The sequence below is a fragment of the Bombus vosnesenskii genome, unplaced genomic scaffold, assembly GCF_011952255.1.
Source record: "Bombus vosnesenskii isolate JDL3184/JDL3185 unplaced genomic scaffold, Bvos_JDL3184-5_v1.1 scf7180000016281, whole genome shotgun sequence".
In the NCBI taxonomy this organism is placed as follows: domain Eukaryota; kingdom Metazoa; phylum Arthropoda; class Insecta; order Hymenoptera; family Apidae; genus Bombus; species Bombus vosnesenskii.
The window spans coordinates 1520199-1547933 of record NW_022884350.1 but is presented as its reverse complement, the minus strand read 5'-3'; the positions used below and the strand labels follow the sequence as shown (position 1 = coordinate 1547933).

At 36.0% G+C, this 27735-nt stretch overlaps 1 protein-coding gene across 11 annotated transcripts in view; it reads left to right on the top strand.

Moving 5' to 3' along the window:
- Positions 1-27735, top strand: part of LOC117242913 (acetylcholine receptor subunit alpha-like) — a 380997-nt gene that overhangs the window by 201702 nt on the left and 151560 nt on the right. For 6 of the 11 annotated variants that reach the window (XM_033509965.1, XM_033509961.1, XM_033509962.1 and 3 more), the window contains one exon: positions 264-444. The exons of 2 other annotated variants lie outside the window; for them this stretch is intronic. In XM_033509965.1, coding sequence (XP_033365856.1) covers positions 264-444 — 181 coding nt within the window. Of the gene's footprint in view, positions 1-263; positions 445-1120; positions 1302-27735 lie in introns of those variants that run through there. 3 more of the 11 variants (XM_033509966.1, XM_033509964.1, XM_033509969.1) reach the window with 2 other exon arrangements.

Sequence of the window (27735 nt, the reverse complement as noted above, 5' to 3'; positions counted from 1 at the left end):
GTTTCGCGCGCACGAAAGGTGCATCCTATCGCGAGAACTTGTTTCCTACGCCGCCAAGGCAGCGTTAAGGCACATGCAAGAATAAAGCAAAACAAAAAAAAATACAAAAAAAGAAATAAAGAAAAGAAAAAACAAGAAAAAGCAAAGAAAGAAAAAAGTAAAGAAAAATTAACAAAAAAAAAAGACGGCTTGGTATCGAATCGGAAGTACAAAGTAAGCTCGACCGCCGCAGCGCCCAGAACCACTAATGTGCTCGCTCGCAGCGCGGACGGCAACTTCGAGGTGACCTTGGCCACGAAGGCCACCATCTACCATCAAGGATTGGTCGAGTGGAAGCCCCCTGCCATTTATAAGTCATCCTGCGAGATCGACGTGGAGTACTTCCCATTCGACGAGCAGACCTGTGTCCTCAAGTTCGGTTCGTGGACCTATGACGGCTTTAAGGTAAACTTGCATGGTAGCCGCTAAGTTCGTGGCAGATAGACCGGCGGATCTTCCACGACGTGGATCGACGTGGCTCGTGATGCGTCGAGGACGGTCCACCTTTGTAGCCCTTAAGACTAGATATTAGACCCGAACGATCGGCTCGTCGCGTGGATTTCCAAACTCCGCGGTGGCTCGTGTTTTCTTGTTGCCCGTTTTCGAAACGTTACACTCGATGGGAGGGGAGAGCCGAAACCCACGCTAGGAGACGGATGCTGCCAGCTTTCCTTCAACGTTCCGTGATACCTATAACAGTAGCTCCGACAGATGCGACGTGCGTTCAGAGGATAGAGAGAACGAGAATTGATGATAGCGAGGCGAATCGCAAAGAAAATGCAACAGAGATGGCACGCAGTAACAGTTGATAGCCGAGGGGGATGTTTGAACGAAGGGAGATCGAGTAGCGAGGACGCGAAATTACGCGATCCGAGCGGTCGATGCGAAGCTTTTTCGGCTCGATTCGTTAGAAAGGGTGAGAGATAGGGTGATGGTGAGGAAGAAAGAGAGAGAGAGAGAGAGAAAGAGAATGAAAGAAAGAGAGAGAAAGAGACAGATCATCGCGTAGCGGCAGCATCCGGTGCTCTTCAAAGAGGAGCCAATCGTGATCACGCTCGGCTCGTTTCTTCGGTGATTCCAGCGCCGACGGGAACTACGAGGTGACGCTGATGACCAAGGCCACGGTCTACTATTCGGGATTGGTCGTCTGGCAACCGCCAGCCGTATATAAATCCTCCTGCTCCATCGACGTTGAGTTCTTTCCGTACGACGTACAGACCTGTGTTTTGAAGTTAGGCTCCTGGACCTATGACGGTTTTAAGGTGCCACGCCAACAGCAACGAGCACGATCGCCAGATTGAACCTTTTTGCTCGTCATATATGATCGGTCTTCCCAGTTTCCTCCTTGGTTACACTTTCGTTTTTTATGTTCCATCAGAGAATGCCACCTTGATACCCGTAATCGTTTCTGCGATGCGCTGGTCTTGGACGTCATACGTCATATTTATATATATATTATCTATATATATTACATATATATATATATTTCAATATTGTTACTTGGTGTGGACTGCAGTGTTATTTGATTGACATTCGTCGTGATGTCGTACGGTCAGCTCGTTTTTATATATTATTCTGCGGTGTGCTCGAACGATCCTACAGGCTCGCATATCTGAACGCGATCTTTGAAAACGGCTCGCGTCGTCGTTCTTGCGAGGATCCCAGTTATCGTGACAAATTCGCACGCATCGATCTCGCTGATCCACCTACAGTGGCTCGCGAATATATTCGTACATCTACCGGCACATTTTTTTATATATTATACGCGTTACGTGAAATCTTCTGAAATTTCTGTAGCACTGCGATGAGATAAGATCGTCGTGATTATGGTAGTAAAGTTTAATTGCGATCCGAAGATGTACGTAGAACAACATTTTCTTTATGATTACGTCGCGTGCGTTGTACTACACTTTTTGAAATTTCGTTAACATCCGAATGAGATACGATTATCGTGTTTCTGATAGTAAAATTTGAAGGCAATCCGAAAATGTATATGAAAGTTACAAAACGTTTATCGTAAACGTGCAGTGGCGTTAAATGTTGTAACTTTGTATCCTATTAAGCGCCCATATTGCGTCAACATGTTATTTGACATTTTTTCCAGACGATTGAAATAGTCAAATTCTCAACATTATGTCTATAAAAGGCAATTTTACACATCCACGTATTATTTTTCTCATCGCTATTTCTTGTATCTAGAGTCTATAGTTTTATTAAATTTTCTAAACTCCAAGTACAGAACTTCGTTCATCCGAACCTCTTTGCATGAATTCGTAACTGAGCCTCTATTTTTCGAATTACGCTCGAACGTACTGTCAACTATACGAACGCGTATTCTGAAGTCGTACACGTCGTGTGTTTTATCCAAGTTGTCATATAATTGAACACAACTTGTGTCGACAGAGTTGCTCAATCTCAGTCATCCGAACGTCCATCTCTGTTATCGAAATTCACAGCAGCAGCTGGTCCCAACTCGTCGATTATCCGAAATATTTTATTGCCTCGATCGGTTGAGATAAACGAAGTTCTATTGTATTTAGAACGCTATGGTAGACTACGAAAAAACATTGGACAATTGCCGGGCCCCATGTTTTGCAATCTTGGTTTTTGCAAAAAAATTGCAAACAAAAATAGAAAACGTAGAAAAGTATAGCGCGAGTGAAAGGAAAAGAGGAGTTAAATAAGCCTGGACTTTTAATTAAAAAATCAAACTTTCTTATTTCTGATTTGTAACGAATGAAATTTTCATCAACATATTTGTCATATTTTTCCGATTAAAATGACACCAAACACGGTACAATTTGGAGCACATTTGCTAACTTGATAAATGACAATTAAATACATATCAATAAGTAAATACAATTCAAATTACACCGTGTTTGTTCTTATTTTAATCAGAAAGATCTCACAAATACTTCAGTAAAAGTTTGATTTCAAAAAACGTGAAAAATAAAAAAAGTTCCGCTTTTGAGTTAGTACCCACGTGACCATGCTGGGATGACTATCATGCAATTAACGAGCGCTTCTTTTCCTCCAATTATCGTACGTTGTCGTACATTGCTTGGCCCTAAATCGGTTAATATGGCGCACAATTGACTGTTCAGATACCTTGATGGTCCTTGCGAGTTGTATAACTCTTATACACATTTTCGGATATACTTCAAATCCTACCAACATAATCGCGATAATCGTAACAGTAATGGGATTTCAAGACGTTTCGAACAACACGCAGGTAAAAATTCGGATATTTTCGTGAGCCACCGTAAACGTTTTACAAGCATTTTCTTAGCGACATCTCATCGTTCGGTGTTACGTTTTTGTTAAACATCGCGGTGCTATGAAGTACTTCGTCGATATGCCGTTTCGTGTAACACCACATCTATCTTTCACCTTGTATGAATGCTTCCTACTAAGAATGTTAGTCTGATCCTCGCTTCGACGAACGACTTGAAAGAGCGATACTACGTCGCAGGTTTCAAAGGGTACCTCGATCACAAACTTTGAATCGAGGTGAAAAGAATCTGCTTCGAAGCGTATCCAAGCTGGTCAGTCGCCTTGCTCTTTGACATTTGCAGATCGATGGAAAGATGAAACGTCTAATCGCGGAGTCTCATTCTTTATTAGCATAGCTATTGAAAAGCTTAGATCGTAGGACTCTCGGTTTCTAAGCGTCACTGTACGCGATACACGCGGCAAAGATTGAACGTTTTACCGAGCATTTTTCAGACACCACACTAAATACACGGTAAAAAAAAAGAGATGTTTGGACAGGCCTAGTTGCTTCAATATAGCAGGGTAAATACAGATTTATACGTAAACAGATTATTCAAAAAGTTTTCATTCCTGTGAAAGGCAAGTGGATTAAACTTATTTGAAAACTCGATTCAAACAGTCTGATTTCGTGTCTGGTTTTGCATAAGCCCTTTGATCGAGGTTTATGACATTATGGTTTATTTAGCTACTTCTGCTGTAATAAACGGCACTGAATTCAGATCGAGTTTAATAAATTTCTGTTAACTGATTATCTTTATTTCATATCGCGATAGCTGCTACACTTCCGAATAACAAGATAGCAAACTTGTGGCATCTATAATTTCCTATATCGTAGCTACATCAGCGTGAAATTTGCGAGCAGTATGTGGGCATTAACATTGCGTGGATACGTAAAGCTCGATATGCTTTCAGCAATTTCCACTTAAATGGACATTTCGTATAGACATACGAAAAGAATAAAATGATAGTACATCGAAAAGAAGATAAATTTCATACAAATGATCATACTTTACGTAGTGCTCTCGAGTTACGCTACTCTGTCATATAAATTCAAGTATTGGATTATAATAAAAATAAAATTGGAACAATTCTTGCTTCGCCAACGTTGTATTACTACCAAAATTGTAAAAGAAATTAATAGGAGTCGTAAAGTTATATATGCCGGAGATGAAATGACATCGGGGCCTTTCTTTTGGAATTTTTGTCATGAAGTTCAATATTTCCACATACGCCCAGTGTTGTAATGTGATGAAGTTCTGTGCTTCCACATACGCCCAGTGTGGTAATGTGATGAAATTCAGTGTAAGATCGAGCACAATGGTTCACATACGCTTACGGATGATCATGTGGCCCAAAGAAATTTAGAGGCAAAAGCAACACACAGTTACAGAATTTAGTTCTAACGTCATTAGTGCTATGATCATAACATCCAGTATAGTGTTTTCACATATGCCCAGTGAGGTATCGAGATATAAAAAAAATATGAGATTCATTCAGGTACGAGATCGAGAATGGTCTGTCATGTGATTATGGTCTGACTGGTAATTCACAGGATGCAACTACACTTTGAATACTAATTATAACGTTACTGATTGTTGTTTTTCATTTTTACCATTGAACATTCGATCAAAGTTTTTGTTCTTGAACTGCACCCTTGGCTTGTTGGGACATTTGGTTCAATTGTAAATAAATAAATAATAAATGTCAATTGTATTGAGTCTAATGTTGAGAAAACCCAATATTTTAGTCAGGATGATTGTCAGGATGGCCGTTGTTACGTCGCGTAACACTACCTAGCCGAGGCCACACACCGCGGGCAATATGGCAACCAGATGTCTTCGGATACTCGCAGCGTATCTTCCATGATTGCAAGGACCTTCCATAAATCACATAGATTTCCTAGAAAAGGTCCTCCAAACGAAACAAACATCTGGTCCGGAGGAATTTCTAGAGACTATTGTCTACCACGGCTTAACAAGGGAAAGTCAGTTTTTGTCACGTACGCTGCAACTTTCCTCCCACTAACCACTTTCTCTCGAGGGCGGTCAAGACCATTCGTTTAACCAATTAAAAACGAAGCCTATTCCCTCACTCTCCAAAATAACATCGGCACCAACGAATCCGATGGTCCCGTGCGCTAGACACACTTATCCTTAGCTCTCCTCCGAGACAGCATCGTCTCCCAAGAGTACTGTTTTTGCATCCTTCGAACGGTCAACATCCTTCGAGCGGGTATACACACCCGCAGATCACTCAGTCACTCACTCATCTCGTACATACGCACCAGTGTAACTACGCACCTCGTTATAAGTTGTGGAATAAACGGTGAAATATAACTTACTACTGTGTCATATTCAAATCAACCACCTCTGTTATCCTAAACGAAACAGGGGAACGACTATTTCGCGGCGTCGATTCACCGAATCGTAGCGAGAAGTTACGCCCCTCGCTGACGCGTTTTCCTCGCGACCGCGTCTCTCCGCGAACGGTCGTAACAGCCGTGTTGGAGATGAAAGGACATCGGGGCCTTTCTTTTGGAATTTTTGGCAAGATCCCCAATACTTTAGTCTATATTATTATAGTTATATTTAAATAATAAAACCTAGAAGTAGTTGTTTATGATTCAATCCGATTATGTTTGCCCGACATTTCTGACAGTGGGCTTGGGCTCGAGGTGACACAACTGGTCGCTGAACGTAGCCACGACCACGGGATGGATGTTTTTACCTAACAGAGGTATGGAGTAGTTGTATAGTTCTCCTTAAAAAAAGAAATATAGTTGTAGCGGCACACGGGCTCGAGGACAAATCATCAAGCTACGTGTGGTTTTGCCTCACAAGTGCCAATATTATGGAACACACGTTGTGTTAACAATCAAACTCTGGGCAGAAACAATGTCGCCGCTACGCGGGACTGTCTAGCAACGACAGTTGGAATTTTGTTGGTATCCCCGACCAATATACAGCAAACAAACGCGATCGCAAGGAAAGGAAAGTTTTCATCAGTCTTTTATTCTTGCGATCTCCTTGGAGAGTTTCTCATCGTCTTTACGAGCAGTATATACCGAGCATCACAGCAAACGTTACTTTGTGCTTCAAAAAAATTACCCTGTTGACCGTGGATTCGTTATTGAACCTAAGATCATTGTCATTAACATCTCGAGTGTCTAATCACCACGGTTATTTGTCAAATTCTGTAAAAACCATATTTATACCAGTAAATGTGATTTCTATTGTACAACAACGATGGCTAGTCCAAATGAAGATTCGTTACACGCCCCTAAACTTACTGATAACTCGACATATATATGGTGATTTACTAAAAAAAACAGGACTGTTTCAATCCCCTGTGCCAAATTGGAAGAAATTACTCGTAAAGCTGAGGTTGATAATAATATCAAAAATATTTACCATGTGGTCTAGACGTGTAATGTAATTAAACGAACAGAACTGGGAAGCAGGTTTGCTTACGAACAAGATAACGTGTAATAACGTCTAATATTTGCGAAAGAAGGTGCGCGGTGGAGAAAAGAGCAGTGTTTACCAACGAAAGAAAATTCAATCTAGATGGCGTAGATGGATATTCGTATTGTTATCGCTGGATTGCGGATGTTCGTGCGTTTCTGGAAAATTTGAAGCTGCACAAACGAACAAATATAGAGAAATATAGAGAATATTCGAAATAAAATAATTCTCTGTAAGATGTCTATTTAATTTGAATTTACTTAAACACAGTCTGGTTTCCACGATGTTCTTAAAAAATGATGCAAAATGTCAGATGACCGATAGGAATTATGTAACTCTAATATAAGGAAGATACATTTATTTTAATGGAGACACGAATGAGGTGCATCGATTTCATCTCAAACTCGAAAGAAATAAAATTATTTTTTGTGAATCTACCATTAGATCAACACTGGCATATCATAACTACACGAGATATTTCTAAATATTTTAAAAAAGAAAAGAATCATGGAAATATGGAAAACAGAAATATAGATAATATGCAAAAGAAAGACAGTTTGAAAGTACAAGTACTTTAAGGGAATGCATAAAAGAGAAAATAGAAGATAGAAAAGAAAGGAGAAACATCTAAAGTGTTGTTTTTGTTCAGACGTATGAAATGTGCTAGTATTATTTCTTCGTATTTATTTATATTTTTCTGTTTATTCGTGTGGAACTCGCTGAAGTCATATCGAGCTAATGTAAATAAGTTTTTGCTCGTATGATGTGTAATATCATGAAGCTGATGTAATAAGTTTTACGTATTCATATGATATCTAAAATTCACGTATTGCTCGCAACTTCTACGTCACCATAATTACGATGTTATAGCTTTTCGACATACCACGTATACAAACAATAACAACGATATTATGTAAATAATAAATGTAATGTATAAATGTTTGTGAGAAATTGCAATACAGTAGATATAATACAAATAAAGTCTGCTACGAACATAGCAAAGCAATGTCAAATATTAATAGCTTCTAGGTACACGAAGAAGTAACAGAATAATCATTTCATAGCTCATAATGCGAATTATACGTGTTATAAACTTTTTGAATAATCAGTTCTAACTAGAGTTGAGCATTTCAAAGCACAGCTGTTTCATTGCGATGTCAAGAAACATGTTAATTACTGAAAATACAAATCTGAAGAAAAGAATATTAAGAGTATAAAGATAAGAATAATTAATTTCAATTCGCTAGCCAGGAATGTGTATTTCCATATTATGTCATGAGAACAATGATCGAGAGCTATAACGTATATACTTCAATTTTGCCATTTTAAATATCGAATATGATTTCAAGAATGTTCGCGGTTTACAATACACAATTAACTACAGTGACTATTATTATTCGGTTTCGTCGAAAAGAGGAAAAAGGAACAAAATTTTGCGAATTGTTTGACAAACTGTTCTTCGTACATATTTGACAGAATAAATATATACAATTTCATCGTAGAAAATTTGCACAGTAAAACACAGGTTTCCTCTTTGACTTACAATTTGCTATTAAAAATACGAGAAGGAACGCTACGAAGTTCGATGTTCTTTTCATTCGCTGGTACACCCACGCACACGCACACACACACGTACATACATACATACATATTATCTATGCATACATCGCATGAAAATGATCGAGCATGTTTCATGGAGGCATCGCTTATAAGCTAACTGTGTAGCGAAACGAAGAATTGAATGTAAAGGAATTTCGAGCAGATTTCGAGCAAACGAACGATTTCCTCGGCCCTTTCGTCGTTCTTTCCGCTGCCGGTTTATTGCCGAAACTTTATCGCGGTCCCCACGCTGCGCAATTTCTTTCAACGTTCCTTTCAAACTCGTAAAATACGAAATACGAACTCCCCACGCCGTAAATCGCACCTGGTCGCCGAAAATTCCCCCAAAGTCCAGCTTTTTCCAGCTTATCAAATTACCAAGGTTGTAGACATAGCGCAGCCATAATTAGCTCGCTATTACAGGGCACGTCAACCCTATGCGCGCGTATCCCTTGGTAAAAGCAGCGTTAGAATTAGCGTGGCAGCTCGACGCAGAAATTTCCATTTCACCGACTCTCGCTCCATGAAAAATCTCTTCCCCAACCCTCGGCCCTCTCACCCTTTCTCGTTCTTTCTCTCTCTTCCTCCCCTATTCCTTCTTTCAGACTCGCTTCATCTACATTTCGCCGAAGAATTAAGAGTCGAGATAAAGCGATCTCCACGACAAAACCATAAGAAACGTTCGATAGGGAAACGTGGCCCCCTTTACATTCGGTTTCTGGCCGCTTTGGGAGAATGGCGGACCCATTTATTACTCGCAGCGTGTAACCAACTCTCTTTTCCTGCCCAATCGCGACTGTCTCGAAAATTTATCGGACCTGTGATTATGGAACGTTCGTTGGATTTCTATATCCACTGTTCGGTTATAAAATGCCGGCATTAAATATTCACTGCGTAAATATTGATCGGATTTCCGTGGGATGGAGGGCTTTATTGAAGCATTCAGTGAAAACACGTGACATAGTACGGTCTGCATGTAACTATGGCCCTCGGACGAGAGGACAGGGAATAAGGACGGAGCATGAAATAGTATTACACATATATATACACGTACACGCACACGAGAGTTCTGTGGCGAACGACGTTACAAAAATTTCGTCGAACGAAAGTATCTTAGTTTCTTTCTGTTCTTGGTTTTATGTCGTTTGTGGTAGTATAGCGGTTCGTGCGTGTATTTCTAATTGCTAGACGTCGATGTTGTTCATGAGAAATTGTATGATAGCGAAGAAATGAGCGGCGTGGAATATATTGAAATTTAGAAGAGGAGTGTGTAATATGTGAATTAGTATTTTTGCTTTAAAGGTTTGTAAGTTGCAGCTTTTATATATATATATTCCAATTTTGACGCTGTTTTGAATTAGTACAGTTACGACTAGAACTCGATATGTCTAGGTTTGAAGTGAATAATGGAAAATAGTTGTTTGTAATTATTGTTGTTGTTGTATTGATGAAACATTATGCATTATGATAGGTACGTCTCGTTAGTTTCTTGTATCTGATGAAAAATGTTGTCTGTCTCTGGACATTTACGAGGGAAATGAGATTTGCGAGAGAAACGAGAAAATTAAAGGGAAAATTTATAGGACGCGCCGAAAAACATTTTCTTTTATACACAATTTATAACCGTAGCAATTAAAATGGAAATTACTGCATTGTATTGACAGTATGTTTTGTTAACATTAATATCCTACAACAGTTCTAATGAGATACAAATTTAATTATTTTAAACTTGAGCAATGACAATTTTAAAAATATCTTTAGTCATTTTATATATAGTCAGTTTTAATTATAAGTCCTAAATTTATTACTATCTATTTCGAAGGATTTGTAAATATCATAAGCATTTAAAGAATGAAAGCGTGTAAAATTATAAATAGTATTAACATAATATGATCCTCTTATTTTCTTACAAAACTCACTTGAATTTAAGAGAAAGATAAACTTGCCGCGATACAACAGCTTGCATTTTCAATAAAATTAAATGAATGTTGAATAATCATATTTCATATTCAATGAATTGTTACATGATTATAAATAATTCGATATCGCATATAAAATTATCCAATTATTAGACAGAAAAATAATTAGAAACTAATTTATAAACCTTGTATCGACTTGCCAGTTTAAATTATTTTATGAATTCTTCAGAGATTTATCAAAATCACTAACAAATATAGCTGATAGAGTAACATTCGAATTTCACGTGCCGGAAACTGACGCTAACGAAATGTAGATTCGCGCAATTTGCTACGGCGTGTGTTTTACAACAGACGACCGTAAAATTTTATTTAATAATGTTTGCGCATTGTCCGTGTATCATAGAAATACGATAAATTGAATGCACAATCACCACAATGCACTTCCAATCATAAATTACGCAGCGTAGCCGGTGAACTTAACGAAAAGATTCAACATGTGTCATTTGCTCGGACAATTTGATTATATTCGAACCTAAGTGAATGGTCTATTATGCTATCACATGTTCCACCGATTCGTTACTCACCCTGCCGATCAATGGACCGGCGAACGTGTAATTAAACACCAACAAAAGCGATTGTTCAACGAAGCGTGCCGTGATTAAAGAATTTTCGCGTCGATTTTCGACGTTATCGGTTACGGGATTAACGACACGTGCACGCAGAAAAGTAGAAATTAAAATGCGAATGCGTAACGAAGCGAGTGAGTTAAATTAGATGAATTTTCATGCTCACTTATTAAGTGGTTCCAGTGCCACTTAAACATAATGCGCTACCGTGAAAGATCCTTTCATGATTAATACATCACGTCATTTCGACCCTCGTTTCGCCACACATTCAAAGCTACTTCTCATTTAAATAGATTTTATGTGATTTGAATCGCGAGAATCCATTAGAGTTTGTTTTAATAATAACGGCATAAAATATCACGTAGAGAGAAATCTATGTATATTTTTGCATATCATTTCTCTTCTATTGATCGAGGACATGTTACAGATTATACAAATTTGCATATTTATTTCAAATTTACCTATATCTGTATACGTTTGTTCTGCGTCAACGAATTTTTCTTCGTATTGCGAATTTACGCAAAGTGATAAATATTATTGCTGGATTAAAAAAAAATGAATTAAACTTGTATTTAACAAGTTAGGTTTGCGTGGAACGTCGCCTAGGTACGACGCGTTGATTTTGATTAAGCTTTGCAGATTTATAACGTCGATATTTCTTTTGTCGGTTATCGTCTACGATTTAGAAACTGAAAACTTACTTTTCTTAAAATTTCGAGAAAACATGTTTTACCGAATATCTTGGAAACTACTACAGATAGAGCAATTGTATCGATAGACGAATGTGTTTTCGAAAGACGATCGAATGTGTAAATAGATTTTCAAAAAATACATTTGTTTAAATAATAAATACATTTGGAAAATATTTATCGATTCTCACGTAAACTTGTTTGTGTAAATGCTATATATTTATACTCAACATAAGGATAAATAAGAATTTTGATTTTTTACAGATTAAAGAAAATAATTGTTTGACACAAGACGTTTCTCTATAGACAAACAAAATTTAAAAAAATCAATTTAGATTGTTACCGTGAATAATAAAAATATCGAATAATCATATTTTCAAATATAATATAATTCACTACGTATCTAATTGACATTTGATATCTTTTCTTATAATTAATAGTCGTCTAATCCAATATCGAAATTTGTTTGTTTAAATAATAATAACATATTTATTGCTGCTTAACAGAGGCTAGTTAAAAATTGCTTAAAAGCTTAAACTGATAAACAAATAAACAGTAACAGAATAGAACAGAATAATATATAATTGTTAATTAATGCTACACATTAACACTTGTTAAATTCAATAATATACATTCGCGTTACAAATAACATATAGCAATTTCATGAAATTTAAGCTTCTGAAATTCCTTTGGAATTTAAAAATGCTTCACCAGGTTTATTACGTATCAAACTTAAGTTTGATGATTTTAAAAAATACATTAAATCATTATAACTTCCTTTTCATTCTAAAAATGTGACTCGCGTAAGCCTTAGTGTTGTGTAATTACGATCTTTTGGCGTTAAGACCAAAGATTAAACATTTCTCGGATAGTGGTATGTGTGACATCTCTGTGTAGGTGTCAGTAGAATTAATTTCATCATAGTGTAATTAGATCCTTTAATAGAGTCAAGAGACGCAACGGAATTATGTGAGAAATATTGGCACGATATATAGCTATGCAACCTATTTAACTCGAAATTCCTGCTTTAATGAGTTTTGCTACTGCAACAATGACGTGTATGTAATTTGCCAGGTATTTGTAACACGCTTATGTGGTTAAAGGTTCAATAAAATCAGTAATACGAATATATTAAAATTTTCTTCAATACCAAGATTATTCTAAATAGCGCTACACGCTGATCAATTTCTCTCGCAGACAAGATACGAAATAATGGTATCTTCATCGTGTCTTACGCCATTATTACTATTTTGCCAAACAAATTCCATCCAAATATTATATAAGATTACAAATAATTATATACGAAATTAATAATAATTAATACTATTAATATTAAAATTCTGTATCAAAATTAATCATAAAATTTCATTCGTTCCGTTGTTAAAATTTTCATGGCTTCGCAAGAATATGAAGCAGTACTGGTAATTTGTCACGCAGGAATTTTAAGCGGAGGCTAACTTCTCTTTTCTTCGCGATTTCGACCAACTGCGAATCTTCCAGAATTTCTTTTACGCGTTGTTTAATGAACTATAGAGGCACATTGAGCTAGAGGACAATTCAAATCATGTTGTAAGAACAAATAAACTTCGCGCAAGAACAATGTCGCCGCTATGGGCAATCGTCAAACAAAGACGAATTTAAATTTCCCGGTACTCCACCGTCCAATATAAATAAACGAACGCGATCGTAAGGTAACCAGTTTTTCAGTGTCAGTCTCGAGCGATTTTAATAGCGACCAATGCACAGTCTTTAGCGAATCAGTTAGTACCGAGCGTCTTAGCGAACATTCTCTGTGTTTATCAAATATTTTAAAAATATATTTAACGGTTTCATTATCAAATAATCTCGTCATTTAAACCACACAACCAACCATCCTTCACGGAACTAATGCTTCTACCCTCTCACAAAAGTTCGAGACTCTAACTATCCTGTTTTCAAAGGTGTACGAATACTTTCCATCCGGCACCGTAAAGTACACGTTTAACACTAAAACTACCACACCATTCAAATTGATTGGTTTTACAATTTTATTTTAAAATTCCTACTTCATGTTATATTTTCCCCGCATTGATGTAATGACTTTCTCAACGATAACTAAAGGAATAATATAATGAATTTTATTTTGTTTTTTATGCATTCAAACTGAAAATAATTTCGTATGAAGGCTACTTATACCAATACCAGTAAAAACGACTGGTACTTGTCAAAGTGTAAAAGGGTGCTACAATCTGTTTATCGAACCCCAATTAGCCAGTTTCCTCGTTTTGTACAACTTGTCACGCGTTTTGAAAATTTGTACTGCGTATCATTCGATATGACGATATCAGCTATCAGAAAAATTCCGGATCGATCGCTCGATCGCTAGATGCTAACACTAGAAATGCCACACCGGTCAAAATGACTGGTTCTACAATTTTATAAATGTGTCAAGCCTCGTTTAGGGATCCCAGATGAATTAATAATACCAAAAATCTACTACATAACATGGAATTGCTTCTGTAAGAAAGTAATAAATCAATAAATATAAAAATATTCTGTTATTACGTATTTTTTAAAGACCAGTCATTTTCACTGGCTTTGGTAGAAATAGCTTCGTGTTAACTATCGGTAATTCTAGTGTTAAGCAAGCGGAGTGAAAAAGTAAAAGATGCGCCCTTACGGTTAGGTGCGATTTCTCGTGTCTCTCCTGGCAGCGCGGCGCAATAAAGAGGAAATCGATATTCTGTCGGCGCGTATACCAGGGAATCCTATACACTTGTATGAGAGCGTATCTCTTCCGACCAGGCTGCCAGTCGTCGAGGCTTGAAAGTTTCGGCTACGCGTGGGAGGACACTCGAATTCGGCTTTCGCATCGAGAGTTTTCTATTAAATTTGCCGGAACAGCGTAATCCCCTGACAAAAAGCCCCTCCAACCCCCGTAGGGTCCTGCGAATAATTTCAAAGTCTGTTGTGCAGTTTATTACGAATATAATCGTTTTGTTCCGTGTACTGTTAAGGGACGATTGATTGGCCCATTAAATACACGTGTTTCTCACTGACACTGGAACGCAGTTTTTTTCTGAATGACGAATGATAAATGAGTTCGGAATTGTTTTAATCCTAACATTCTCGTAATTCTATAATTCTAGCATTTGAAACGCTGTAAGTCGTAGAGAAGTATTGGAATTTCTAAGATACGTACGCTGTTGTTCAAAAAGTATATGGACACTTGGTTTTTTATAATAAATGTATCGAATTATGGGAACACAGGCAGAAAAACTCAAGGCGATTTTATATTGCGTTAGAACTGGCATATTATGCCACGGTAAAATTTACTTTCAGAGGCCAATACGCGAGACAAGAATTGGCGCGCGAAAATGCCAAACATTAGGACGCAGTTTTGTCATTTATAGTGCTCATTAGCTTCAGCTCATTTGCTTGTCAACGTACAGATAAAACAGAGAAGGTTTCTTTAAATTAACGATAGAAATAACCCGAGCAATTTTGGCAATCAATATAATTAAAAATATGTTGACACAGATGGTGTATTTAATTTTAATATATCGTTGATAGGATTTAAAATAAACAATTAATATTTCATATGACATATATCTGTTGATTTAAAAAGGAGATGACAAATATTGCTTCTAACCCGTGTTTGCTATTGATTCGCGTTTCCTAAATAATAATGAAAATATATTTTATTAATATCCATGTGTCGTTAATATGAATCGAACAAAGTGTCCATATGATACAGTGTACATTTAACTTGCTTAGGTACATCAGTAGCTTCTTGTTAGACGCTAGGAGCCAGAAAGAGTTTTAGAAAAGATATATTTTTTGAAGAAACAATATTAAAATTTATAAGTCGTGTATTTTCCGAAACTTCAAAGTGAAAAAGAGTTTGTAATGTATAAAATGCAGCATTCCAGTCCGAAATATTTAATTTAATATTATATTTGTGTAATAAGTTTAATTGTATTAAATATACGAGTAACATTTGATACATCGCGCTGCGTTTCGTCAACTGTTTTCCAGTATTCGTTGTCGATGTCCGCTGCTCTCCGAAGGGAGAATCAGCGACAGGACAATGCACGTCAAAATACAAAAAGGACGAAACGATCGACATGTCAAAAATATAACCAACGATGCAAACAGACAATGTCCTACAAACGTTAATTCCATTTTACAATTTCGTTGAAGGAGACGTGAAAACATCTGAATTTTGCGCTCCTTTAGAATAATCCGTAGGTTCAGTTCATGCGACTAATTACTTACGATAAATCATAAATCTCAGTCTAAGCTGTTGAAACAGCGTCGAACTTCTTAAGTCGTTTAAATAATTACGAATATACCGCGCATTTCCATTATGAGAAATTTAAAGATACAGAGCTGCACGGGATGCGCACGGGATATGCAAATCAAATATTCCTATACTTTTAATCGTATTCGTGACAATATGAATTTACATAGAAATCCGCGGTCTAATTATGAGTAATAATGTTATTCGATTTTTTGTTTAATAATTTCTAGGAATATAACGAAGGAAAGTAACAGAAAGAATACAGACAATGTTGATTGAAATATTTATTTAAATAAAATAGTATTTCGTTATTATTTAGAAATAGAAAGAAATAATGAAATTTGACTTTATTCATCGACCAAAGAGAAATTCTAAAGTTGATTAATAACAGAGAGCATAGAAGGATAACGACGAGAGAATACGATGAAGTTTGGACCTAAATTTTATTCGTTGTATCATCAGTTAAATGGATAAATAAACGTTTAATGTAGCGTAATATTGTTTGCTGCGCGTATGAAATAGTACAGGAACAGTAAAATTGAAAAAAATACGAGATGCGGGACTAAACGAGTAATCAACGAAGCGAGTAGCGTGCGACGGATCGTCAGGTGTGGAGGGTCGTAAAACTCCGTGTTCAACAACCAACGAATCTCGATTGGACGACGCGACGGCGCTCTTACAAAAGCGTGTAAAACTGCCGTATATTTTCTTTGCTTCTCCTCTAAAAAAGTCAACCAGCTTCGACGACCCAAACCGTTAAGATTTGCTGCCACAGATAAAATGCGTGTCGATTTTCTTCGTAAAGCTTCGGCCGACTTGGAGCTCAATAAAATTCAGTTGATCAAGCGTTAGAAGGTTCTCTGTGAAAAATATCCCGCTAAATAAATTCACGTTAATGAAAAAGCTACATTTTTGTAAGTTTTATGAAGCAATTGCGGTTTCTTTCTTGATGGTTTTGCAGAAATGCGTTATAGGACGATGATATTTTTTGCACATTATATATCATATTTTATATACCAAATTATGGATCTTTCTATAGATTGCACATTAGCAAGTAATGGAAAATTCAATAATATTTTTATAGACATCGTTAGACTGCGGATGTTTATGCAAATTTCGGGGAAATAAGTTATGGACCGATGATACTTTTTACAAATTATATATCCGAAGGAAGTAATGGAAAATTGATTGATATTTATTTCCTTACAGAGATTGTTAGACTGTGGACGTTTATGCAAATTCCAATTTTCATGAACGCAACTATAGAAATGGAACTGAAATTTCAATTTTTAAATATTATGACAAGTACATTATTTTTTAAACATCTTTATATTTTCAATATATTTTTGCACGTTGAACTTTCACAAAAATGCATAACATCCATGGTGTAATGATGGTAAATTCTTGTATCGTTTGTAGGACGTAGCAGAATATCAAACTCCATTCAAAGATATAAAAATTACACTTTTGCTATTTTATAACAAAAATGTTGATCCTTGAGGTTGCTCCTAATTAACCATTGCCTTTTATGTTACATTTTTATTACACTTTAATTTTATTGTTCGCTTTTGTATTTCGAATAGTACATTCCAATTGAATTTTTCTTTTTTTATCAAAATAAGTCATCGAAATATATGAAACATGCAAATGAATCATTATTACTATGCCATTAATATAACGTAAAATAATACAAATAAAATAATGTAACGTAGACTAAATAACGTATATGACACAAACTCGTTTTTTAGTAAAAACATTATTAATAATAATACGTGAAGAGAAATCAAATCTGTGAGATCAATATATCATCCGTTATATTGCATAAACACCAGCGACGATAATGTATTTATATAATATTTATAGTGACATATTTGATACACCTGTTAAATGCGGCATTACGACCATATGTTAATTGAGAATCAAGTAATTATTGCGACTTCCACGACCATGGCGTTAATATTCACTGCGATAAATTAACTTCGAACGATAATGTAACAGAAAGCAACATTCATTACGATGGATAAATATTAGAAGAGCCATAAATGACAACCCATTTATGGATCGTTGGAAAGTTGTCGATTTTATACACGGGGAACAAATATTTACGATGTATGTCAATGGAAGTTACAGACTGCGTGTATATTGGCTCTAAGTTATTTGAAATTTCGAGGAAATACATATAATACACATAGTATAAGGCGAACTGTAATTCGCTGTTCAGCCAAAGGATAAATACGATTTGAAATATACAGATCGAAATGAATATTTGAATGGAGCTGCGTTCTGGAAACAGGATTAAGATTTTGCATATTTAATTCGATTCGTTCGATTGATACTTTCCATAACAGATTTTCCTAGTGATTACGGAAAACATTTATTTGTAATGGCTCGTTCATGGCCAGAAGTTTCACGGGAATTTTCACGTTGCAGACCGCTTTTGAAAATCACTGTTCTCTTTCAGTAATTTCATTATCAATAACGTGAAAGGGAAAATTATATCTAATGAAAAAATCAAATTAAGGAGCAAAAATTGAAGTGATTCTGAGCGATGAGGCGAATCTATAGGCTCGAAGACTATTGACTGACGTTTCGATTCATTGTATTTCATGAGGCAGTCTCGTATTTCGTCATTAAAAATTCGCTAGAATGTACTTGTTGAGAGGAAACGTGGCTTTCAGAAACTTGCAATTCTGCAATTACAGCGGTGACACGAATTCGAAGAATTTTCTTTCAAATAACACGTTTTGTGCTTCTTCTTGTTATTAATGCAAAGAAATACTAAAAGTCCCACTATTTTCATTCTTTTTTCATTGTACATTCTAAAATAAGTTCAATTAGTTCAATAAGTACAATTTATGCTCCGATACTAACGTTCAAATACATTTCTAACAACACCTGGCTATCCTGCAACACCAATTTTATTATAAATAATAGGACAGTTGTATTTAATCACGAAGAACAGAAAATTAAAAACCAAAGATCGAAGTTGTGAGTGATGAGGTTGTAAATCTCGACAGATTTGTGTTCAACCCATAGGCTCGAAAACTTTTGATTGATATCTTGTTTCATTGCATTTCATCAGACAACTTCATATTTCATTATCGAAAGTTCACTAAAGCACACTTACTAACAGAGAACATGGCTTTACGCGGATCTCTGTTAGAGATGGTAATTCTGGTTTGCCAAGTCAATGGACATTGCACAATGTATGCTGTTTGTAAATTGATGTTTGGACTACATTTGGCTTGACGTTTGACTGCTTTAGTAACTTTCCTAAAGGTGATTTTCCTGAAGCCTAACTCACTGATCTTCGCTGTTCTACCTTCTTATTGTTTTATTCCAAGCCTGATTAGTTTATAATGTTGTAAGTTCACGTTTTAAAGATTTACTTTTCTACATGAAGCACGACTGCTTCACTTTTTATCTTTCATGATTTATTTCTCCTGCAAGAGTAGAACGACTGTTTTTGAAAGAAATAAATGATCGCGTCTCTGACATTATAGTAGAATTAACATTAGGTTAGTATTAACTTTACTTTTTGCATATTTTTTCCAATTATTTACTTTTTGATATTCAGCTACTTCTTTACATATTTCAATTTCTTTTCAGAACGTAAATGTACCGCAAATTTACAGTTCATCGTTAGGTAGAGTATTGTTAAGTTCATTCGCGATTTCTTAACAGTAAAACTACAGGCACTTGAGACGTAGCTATCTCCACCAAAGCCAGTGGAAATGACTGGTCTTTAAAAAATACGTAATAGTAGAATATTTTTATATTTATTGATCTATTATCATCTTGCAAAAGGAACTCTATGTTCTGAGATCATAAAAACTATATAATAACAACTTTAATAGACAATAAGTACAATAATGAAGAATATTCAGTACCAAAACCTTTGGTAACAGGAATGTTAAAATAAATTTCCATTGGTAAATGGAAGAAGTATAATATAATAATATAATAATAAGCGTAATGTGGCGCTGTTTGGAGCAGAGGTATGGGGCTGGAACATGGAAGAAAGACTGCATAGAATATCTACAAAGAAGATATGTGAAATGGATCTTAGGTTTAGATATGACAACACCAAATTATATATTGATAGTAGAATGCAAGCTAACAGAAATCAAAGAAAAAGCATTAAAAAGAGCAGCAATGTATGAAGGGAAAGCCTTAGAATCAAAAAAGGAACTAGTAAAGGAGTGCATAAAGGAAAGAGAGAGAAACTGGGGAAATGGCCAAGAAGGGAAAAGAGCAAGAAAGAGAAAGAAAGGACTAGAAGAGGTGAGAAATGCAGGGACACAGATGGAAGCAAAAGAAGAGCAAGAAAGGATGATAGCAGACCAAATTATAGAAGAAAGAAGAAAGAGAGAAGCAGAACAGAGGGGGAAAAGGATTAGGGATCCAAATATAACATACATTACAGAAAAGTCGCCAAAGAAGAGTTACCAAAGCACTTAGAAGAGAGGATGAAGTGGAAGGACAGCAAAATATTGGCAAGATTCAGATGTGGAAACGAAACCAAAGCAAGGGAATACTGGAAAAAAGAGGGAGAAAAAAGATGCAGACTGTGTAAAAGGAAAGAAGAAGACCTGAGACATGTAATAGAAGAATGTGAAATAACGGGAGGACCAAAGGACATAGAAAAAACACTAAATAAGACTGGAGAAGGACTAACAGAACTAAAAGCAATAATAAAGAAGAGAAGGGCAATACAAGACAGGGAGGAATGACAAGAAGGAAGCACAGGAAGGAGGACAAAGCCCAAAAGTTGCAATAGTTTTTAGAGATAGAATAATGGATAAGAGGAAATGTAGATATATAAGAAAAGCCAAAAGGCACGGACTAAGCAATAATAAATAATAATAAGCGTAATAGAATAAATAAAATACAAATATAATTTAAATTATTAGGTACAAAATTTATCGTTCATCACATCAAGTCTAATTACTTTCATATGAAATCTATCTAATCAAAAAGAAACTTATTAATCCCATCGCTATAAAAATGTACAGTTGGGGACGAAAGAAAGTTTGAAGAATAAACGGTGGCAAAAGACGGAAAAATTGTAGAAAACCGAACTGTATTTGACAAAGAACAATTAAATTACGAATAGATATTATTTATTTTCAGAATAGATGACCCATTTCAAAATGAATAATCTTTACATTGGCGAAAATGGACGAGTTTCTGAATACAGTGAGAAACAAAGAAAAATTCGAAGAGTAAGACCACAGTTTTAAAAAAACAGGATTATATTTGACACGAACGATTGAGTTATGAGTAGATATTACTACTCATCTGCAGAATGGATCACTGTCATCAACATTGGATAAAAATGTTCGCTATAAAATTACACAGTATAATTTGTAAACTTTCTTTTGCCACTGTATATCCTGCGTCGAAGAATTCCAAAATGTATTTTTACATTCTTTAAATATCCTTCGAAACGCTACGTTAGAAACGTCATTCTTAAATTTTCCTTAGAATTTACTATTGCTTGCGTCATCCTGTTACGATAAATGAACTTGTGCAAGTAAGTCATTGTTTCTCGATAATTAAAAAAGTAGTAAAAGACGTACGAACTTATTAATGTTCTCCAATAGTTTGCACGCTGTTGTACGCGTATGTACATTTTATCATACTCGAACACAGTGAACGCAAATGGCGATCAAATATGTACGATCTGTTTGAAATAATTGCTGGTAATTCGTGGATCTAAAGGCTAATGTATACTCGTTGGAAACCACGGCATCTATCGGCCGTATCAGCGTGAGCGCAAGGATACATGCAACCGGTAGAATCGAGTGCAAAGCGAACAAGGAAGCTTCGAAACAAGTGAGCAAGCAAAGACCGCTTGCTGCAGCAACATTTGCTCTACCCTCTAAACAGTGTAACGCGCTTATAGGATTTAACGCAAAGTGCATGACCGACGACGCGCCATAGCGATCCTATTAACGTAAGATCAGTAATCGAGGGCACAGTTACATACTGTGGATGCTAACGCAGCTAAGTTGGCTGAAAGTTGAAAAGAATTACTAGCACGTTGCCACAATGTTCCCTTATAGACGATACGTTAAGAGGTCTTTCACCCTTGCAACCTGAAAGTGAGCAACGTTCTTTCTTCTAACATTTTTATATGGGATTTTTTTTGTTTAAAAGCAGGTGATTTTTTATGGGTTTTTAAAGACTATTTTGGAATGTAAATAGTCTTGAAGTAGAAATGTAATTTTTAATCTCAGTTCTTCTCATTGTTTGTCGTATATGGTACAAGTTTTGAGATCATCTTCGACAATACTCGCCATCGTTGGCGTACAGTATAGCATCTGTCATAGTCAGAATATAAAAGTTAAGGAATTTTCTTAAAGTTAGATGGTCTACGCTGGGATTGAACCTGTTTTTGAAAGAAGACCACGAGAAATTGGAAAGTTGCAGCGGTTGGAGGAAAAATTTACTTTTTGCACGCAGATAAATCGAGTTTACGTTCTTTGGAAAAGTATTATAAATGAGTAATCGAATAAAAAATTGCGGTCCAATCCCGGCAGAAATTTGAAGCAAAGTGAACAACCTTTGTCTGAAATTGATTAATCGACTAGCTTTTTTCAGCTATCGTGAGCACCAATTCTAGAAACTATTGTGGCGGCTTACAAAGTTACTAAACAATAAGAACAATTGAAATAAAAAAATACATTCGCATTTCAAGACTATATTTACATCTGAAAAATGTCTAGTGTTCTTATATAGAATTAACCCCATAGGAATAACCCCAAAAAAATCGAATCAAAATTCTTCTTCTTCTTGTTGTTACACGAAAATCCCTTTTAAGAATTTGTGACATGATCGATTAAAAACTTGTTTATATTTTTATGAACATAAAGATGTCTCAGCTAAAGGAGAACTAAAGGAGGCTTGACATGACCTTCGTTTTTAACGACACGAAGAATATTTATGGCACAGTTTGAGTAATTTCAAAAGAGGAACACCGTGGAAGACGACAAATTCTTTTTAGTCTTTTCAAGGTCATCGGTATTTTTTATCTAGAAAGCTTGTTTTTCTTCTATTAAATCTTGTAGCGGATGAAAAAATACATACGAATATGCTTGAAATTAAGATGGTAACGTGAGATTACCATTTATGACAGAAATGCTTAAAGTGATACAGAACTCCGTGGCTTACTAGGGCCGATGAATCAATAGAAATACTCGCGGAAGTCGAAGTATTCGTCGAGTATTTCAACGAAACAAATGATTGAAAGCAGGACAGTATTCGTGAGTGTTCGTCGTTGATCCGTAGAAAACAGCACGCAGTCATGTGCTTTCACTGAACGCAAACGAACAGCGAAATTTCTTTGAGAGAGGCTTCGATATTGCTCCGAATGCACGGAAATGTTCACGATCGGTCGCCACTGTGCGTCATTCGTTCGCGTTTCGCGTCTCTACCGGGGCAAATTTACGTTAGCGAATGTCAGTGACCCGACCGTAAACGTTTCGCGCAAGCACGTAGATAGCCGACTTAAGAGAGCAGCCAAAAAGTCAATCCGTTTTACCACATCTTCCTAAAATGTTACAACTTTGTCGATTTCACATCTGAATTCGACGAGATGACAAGCAAATATCTCTTTCAAAATACACGTATGAAACAAATTTTTGAATGGAGCCACATTGAACAACTCCATGCATTGAAATGCCACGTTAGAAACGTCATCCTTAAATTGACCTCAGAATTTACTGTTGCTTGTGTTATCCTGTTATGATAAATGAACCTTCAAAACTAAGTCACTGTTTCTCGAGAATTGAACGTTAGTCGCGTGCTTGTGCAATAAAGTCGAGAAACTGACAAAAAGTGGGATTAATCGTTTGTAGCTTCTGAGAGGATCGATCAATACGAAGGGTGAATGTTTAAAGATACAAATGTGCACAGCTATAAATTAGGTGTGAAGGAATCTTCAAATGAAAATTCAGGATTATGTGTAGATCGAATATCTCATATTATAAATCCATAGAAACATGTGGGAACATATATCAGGCTGTCCGGAATGTATCTTTCGCAAACGTGTTTTTTACAACAGTGCACGTTCACACAAACGTGAAACCAAGTCTGTAAAATGTCACGGTGTTTATCTCGATAAAACGAAATGGATCGTACGTAATTCGACAAAATAATATAAAGCAAAAACCGTTGTGCGTCTATTATTTCCTCATAAAGCGAAAGAAACTTTTCGAACAACCTAATATAAAAGATTATAAGTCTGATAACTTTCCATTCTGTTCTTTGTCTCATCTTAAATACTAACACGTTATCGACGAGAGACGAGACTCGACATTTTACATTTTCTAGACGTCGACGATATGAATCTTTTTGGTTTCATTCGATCTTCAAAAACTTGCGGCAACTGGAGTAAAATTTATTCTACGGTATACCGCCACCATTGTGCCGGAGGAGTAATGACACGATTAGCAAACGATAAACTCCGAAACCTTTGTGAGCAGCCATGTTGCAACCACCGCCCACTTTGAGGTTTGTGAGAGTAATGTTCATCACAAGAAGGGTCACGGAGCGTCAGGCCTTAGATACATGGTTAACGGGTTAATTGTCATCCCGACAAGACCTCAGATTTATGATACGACTATAGCTAAGGAGGTTGGAGCCCTGCAAGCGCGAGTGCTTACAGAATCTACAGTATCTCGTCTGTAGCAAGCTGCAATTACAAAGATAATGCCCCCTTCGTTGATATCTGTAGAAAGCGACGAGTTTTACCCGCCAATATCATAAAGCTGGGCTTTCAAATATCCTAGAAACACCAGAGGATTGAGTTAATCTGGGTTAATCTGACTGACCAGGCGCAGTGCGCCTGCCATAAACCACATTCGACATACCGATATCGCGCAACAGAATTTTCGTCGATATCAGAGAACCAATCAACGACTACAATAAATTTCGGATGTAGACATAACGCGTCTATATGTATGTCGAAGATCGTAGCAATCAGTGGTGTGCCGAATTTTGTAACCTACACACCATCCAAGAGCAAAGTAAAAGATAATTAAGCCGCAATTAAGTGAGCAACCGAGGCGACAAAATCCATTTCAACGTCAATTGTTATTAATCCATTAAAGGTCAACGTTGCGTTAACGCAGCTATTTTTTTTTTTAATCAACTTACACTGTCGAGTTCTATTTTCTGAAGATTCGTTTGATATTTCTTTTCGTGGTTATTTCTTCCATGTAGGTTTTACGATTTTATGAAATATAAAGAAACTGATGTGTTTATGGTATTACGATAAAAGGTTAGTGGTCAGGTTGGGTGAGTTAAAAGTGTTCGAAATTATTTGAATAAAAGAAAGCAGCGAATGATTTTGGAAGGAGTTTGAAAAATAAAATATTAAATATTTAATAATTCTATTGAAGAAGAATGGTGGGAAAAGAACTTCTATCGTTTCTATATTTTAGTAGAGTATTATCACATCATTGTCAAACTATTTAAAACGTTTGATCTCTGCGAAATTTCAATTTAACGAACGCTGAAAACTATTTTGGAAGCTACCTAAGACGATTCATGCCGAAATTCCTGTCACGAAACTTTTTCTAAGTACTTTAAGTACTAGCAAAGATGCTTTAGGATATTCCAAGCTAATTTAAGCGGTTTAAGAGCAGTCGGTTGTTACGTACCAAATAAAACTTTGATTTTCTTTCTTTATTCGACATTAACCGAGATGTAACTCGATAACGTCGAGCATCAAGAAAATGCTTTGCACTGACTTTGCTTTTGAAAAGTAGCCACTGAAAAGGATCACAACCACTTTTTTTACACGACGCAAAGAAGACTCAATTGTCACGATCATATGGTTTTCTTCCAAAAGCGATTACACTTAAGCTGACTTACAAAAGTATTCGAATATTTCTAATGGAAAACATTTATCGTAATTATTTTATCTAACAAGCATCGCTCCTTCCAAGTTATGAAACGGTTTAAAGCCAAGTAAAACAACAGATTGATGTTGTTTGTTCACGATTGGATCGCTACTAGTTTGCTTTTATGGCTACAGAGTTACGAGATGCGCTATTGAGTAATCCCTGCTGCAATTTTCTCAGATAAAATTCATTGCCAGTTCTTAGGATACGGACTATGGCACATCGATTCCCTGGAAGAAATACGTACGTTTATAGTTCACTATCCAAACTCCAATTCAAAAACCTTATAAACATTTAAAAGTTAGGTCTTTATATTCTTCCAATTGTCCAAAGCTTCTTACTCGTCGTTGCATTCACGAACCCAAAGGTTTTCCATCAAACGAACGATTACTAAGAATTTGGGTAAACACAATATTTGGAGAAATCTGAGTAGATAAAAGGAAAGCATCAGATTGAAATTCCATCACAAAACGATCAATAAAATTTAACGTCGTAATAAAACCTTCGAATTCCAGCTCTAACTACATAAAATTGGTAGAATTGGAATATGAAGGATATTTCAGCAACGAGTTGCAAGGTTTGCGGAAACGTAACGTTGCTTTTGTATCGAAATTATAATGGCGAAAGTTCTCAGAATCACATGTATTGCATAATTGTTTCGCAACTAGTCATAGCGTAAAGACATATAAAACTTAATGAATACTTGTTGTATTCGATGCTGAAATTATTTATGTTGCCAAAAAGTTTCTCGATTGTTAACTTTGATCCTGTTTATCCTATATTTATGCGTCATTGAAAACCGCTGTCGAGAATGAACAGAGAGAAATTGCATAAAAAGTTGCATGCTCTTAACAGTTGAATTTCAATCTTATTTACCAAATAAAACAGTTCTCAATGGATTACTATTAATTACTCACACAAATGTTTCTTAATTAAGCATGATTTAATTATAATTTTATATGTACATATTTGTTAAAAATGCAGAGAGAAAATTGAATAGAGGAAAATTGCATATAAAGTTGTATCTTCTTAACAGCTTAATTTCATTTATCGAATAAGACAGTACTCGTTGGATTATTATCAATTAACCGTACAATTATTCATGAATTAACCGTGAATCAATTGTGATTTTCAACCTACATTTTCTGAATGCGAACGAAGAAAAATTGCATAAAAGGTTACATCCTCTTAACAGTTAAATTCCATTTATTAAATGAAACAGTTCTCGTTGGATTACTATCAATCGGTCGTATAATTATTTATTGATTTATCGTAATTTAACGGTGATTATAAATGTACACATTTGCTAAAAAAGAAAACGGACAAAGAGAAGTTGCACGAAAATGTTATATCTCCTTAATACCTTGATTCCGTTTATCGAACAAAACAGTTTTCCTTCGATCATTACCAATGTATCGTACAATTAATCGTGTTAATTAATCAGCCGGGTAAACGAAGCAACCTTTTACTAATTATCGATTATTAATCAGATGCAACGAAATAATTCGGATGAGAAGAATTTCACAGCATGATAGGATTGATTGCTGTAGGTTTATTGCAGTTGCGTGTCGGAGACGTTGCAAATATCGGTTCGTTTTGTGACCCGGTCACGTTGACACGAGCCACTCAACAAGTCAGCGACTTGCCGTTGCCAAGTTAAAGCCGCGACTGAACTATATGTACTTTCCCCTAAGGGCCTTTTAAAGGGGATCTTCGCGTCGTGCCACTGAGAAGTTGTTCCGCAGACAGGCTTCTTTGAAGTAGCATGTGCCATGTTTATCGATTATCGACATGGAGTCCTATATTTTGTTGGAACGATCGAGCTCAGATCCAGGGCGAGATAGATCGTATTCGAACAACGAGACACTGGCCACTCCTGTGTCTGTTAAATATAAAAGTTATTTGAGAGAGAAATTGATAAAATGCCAGTAGT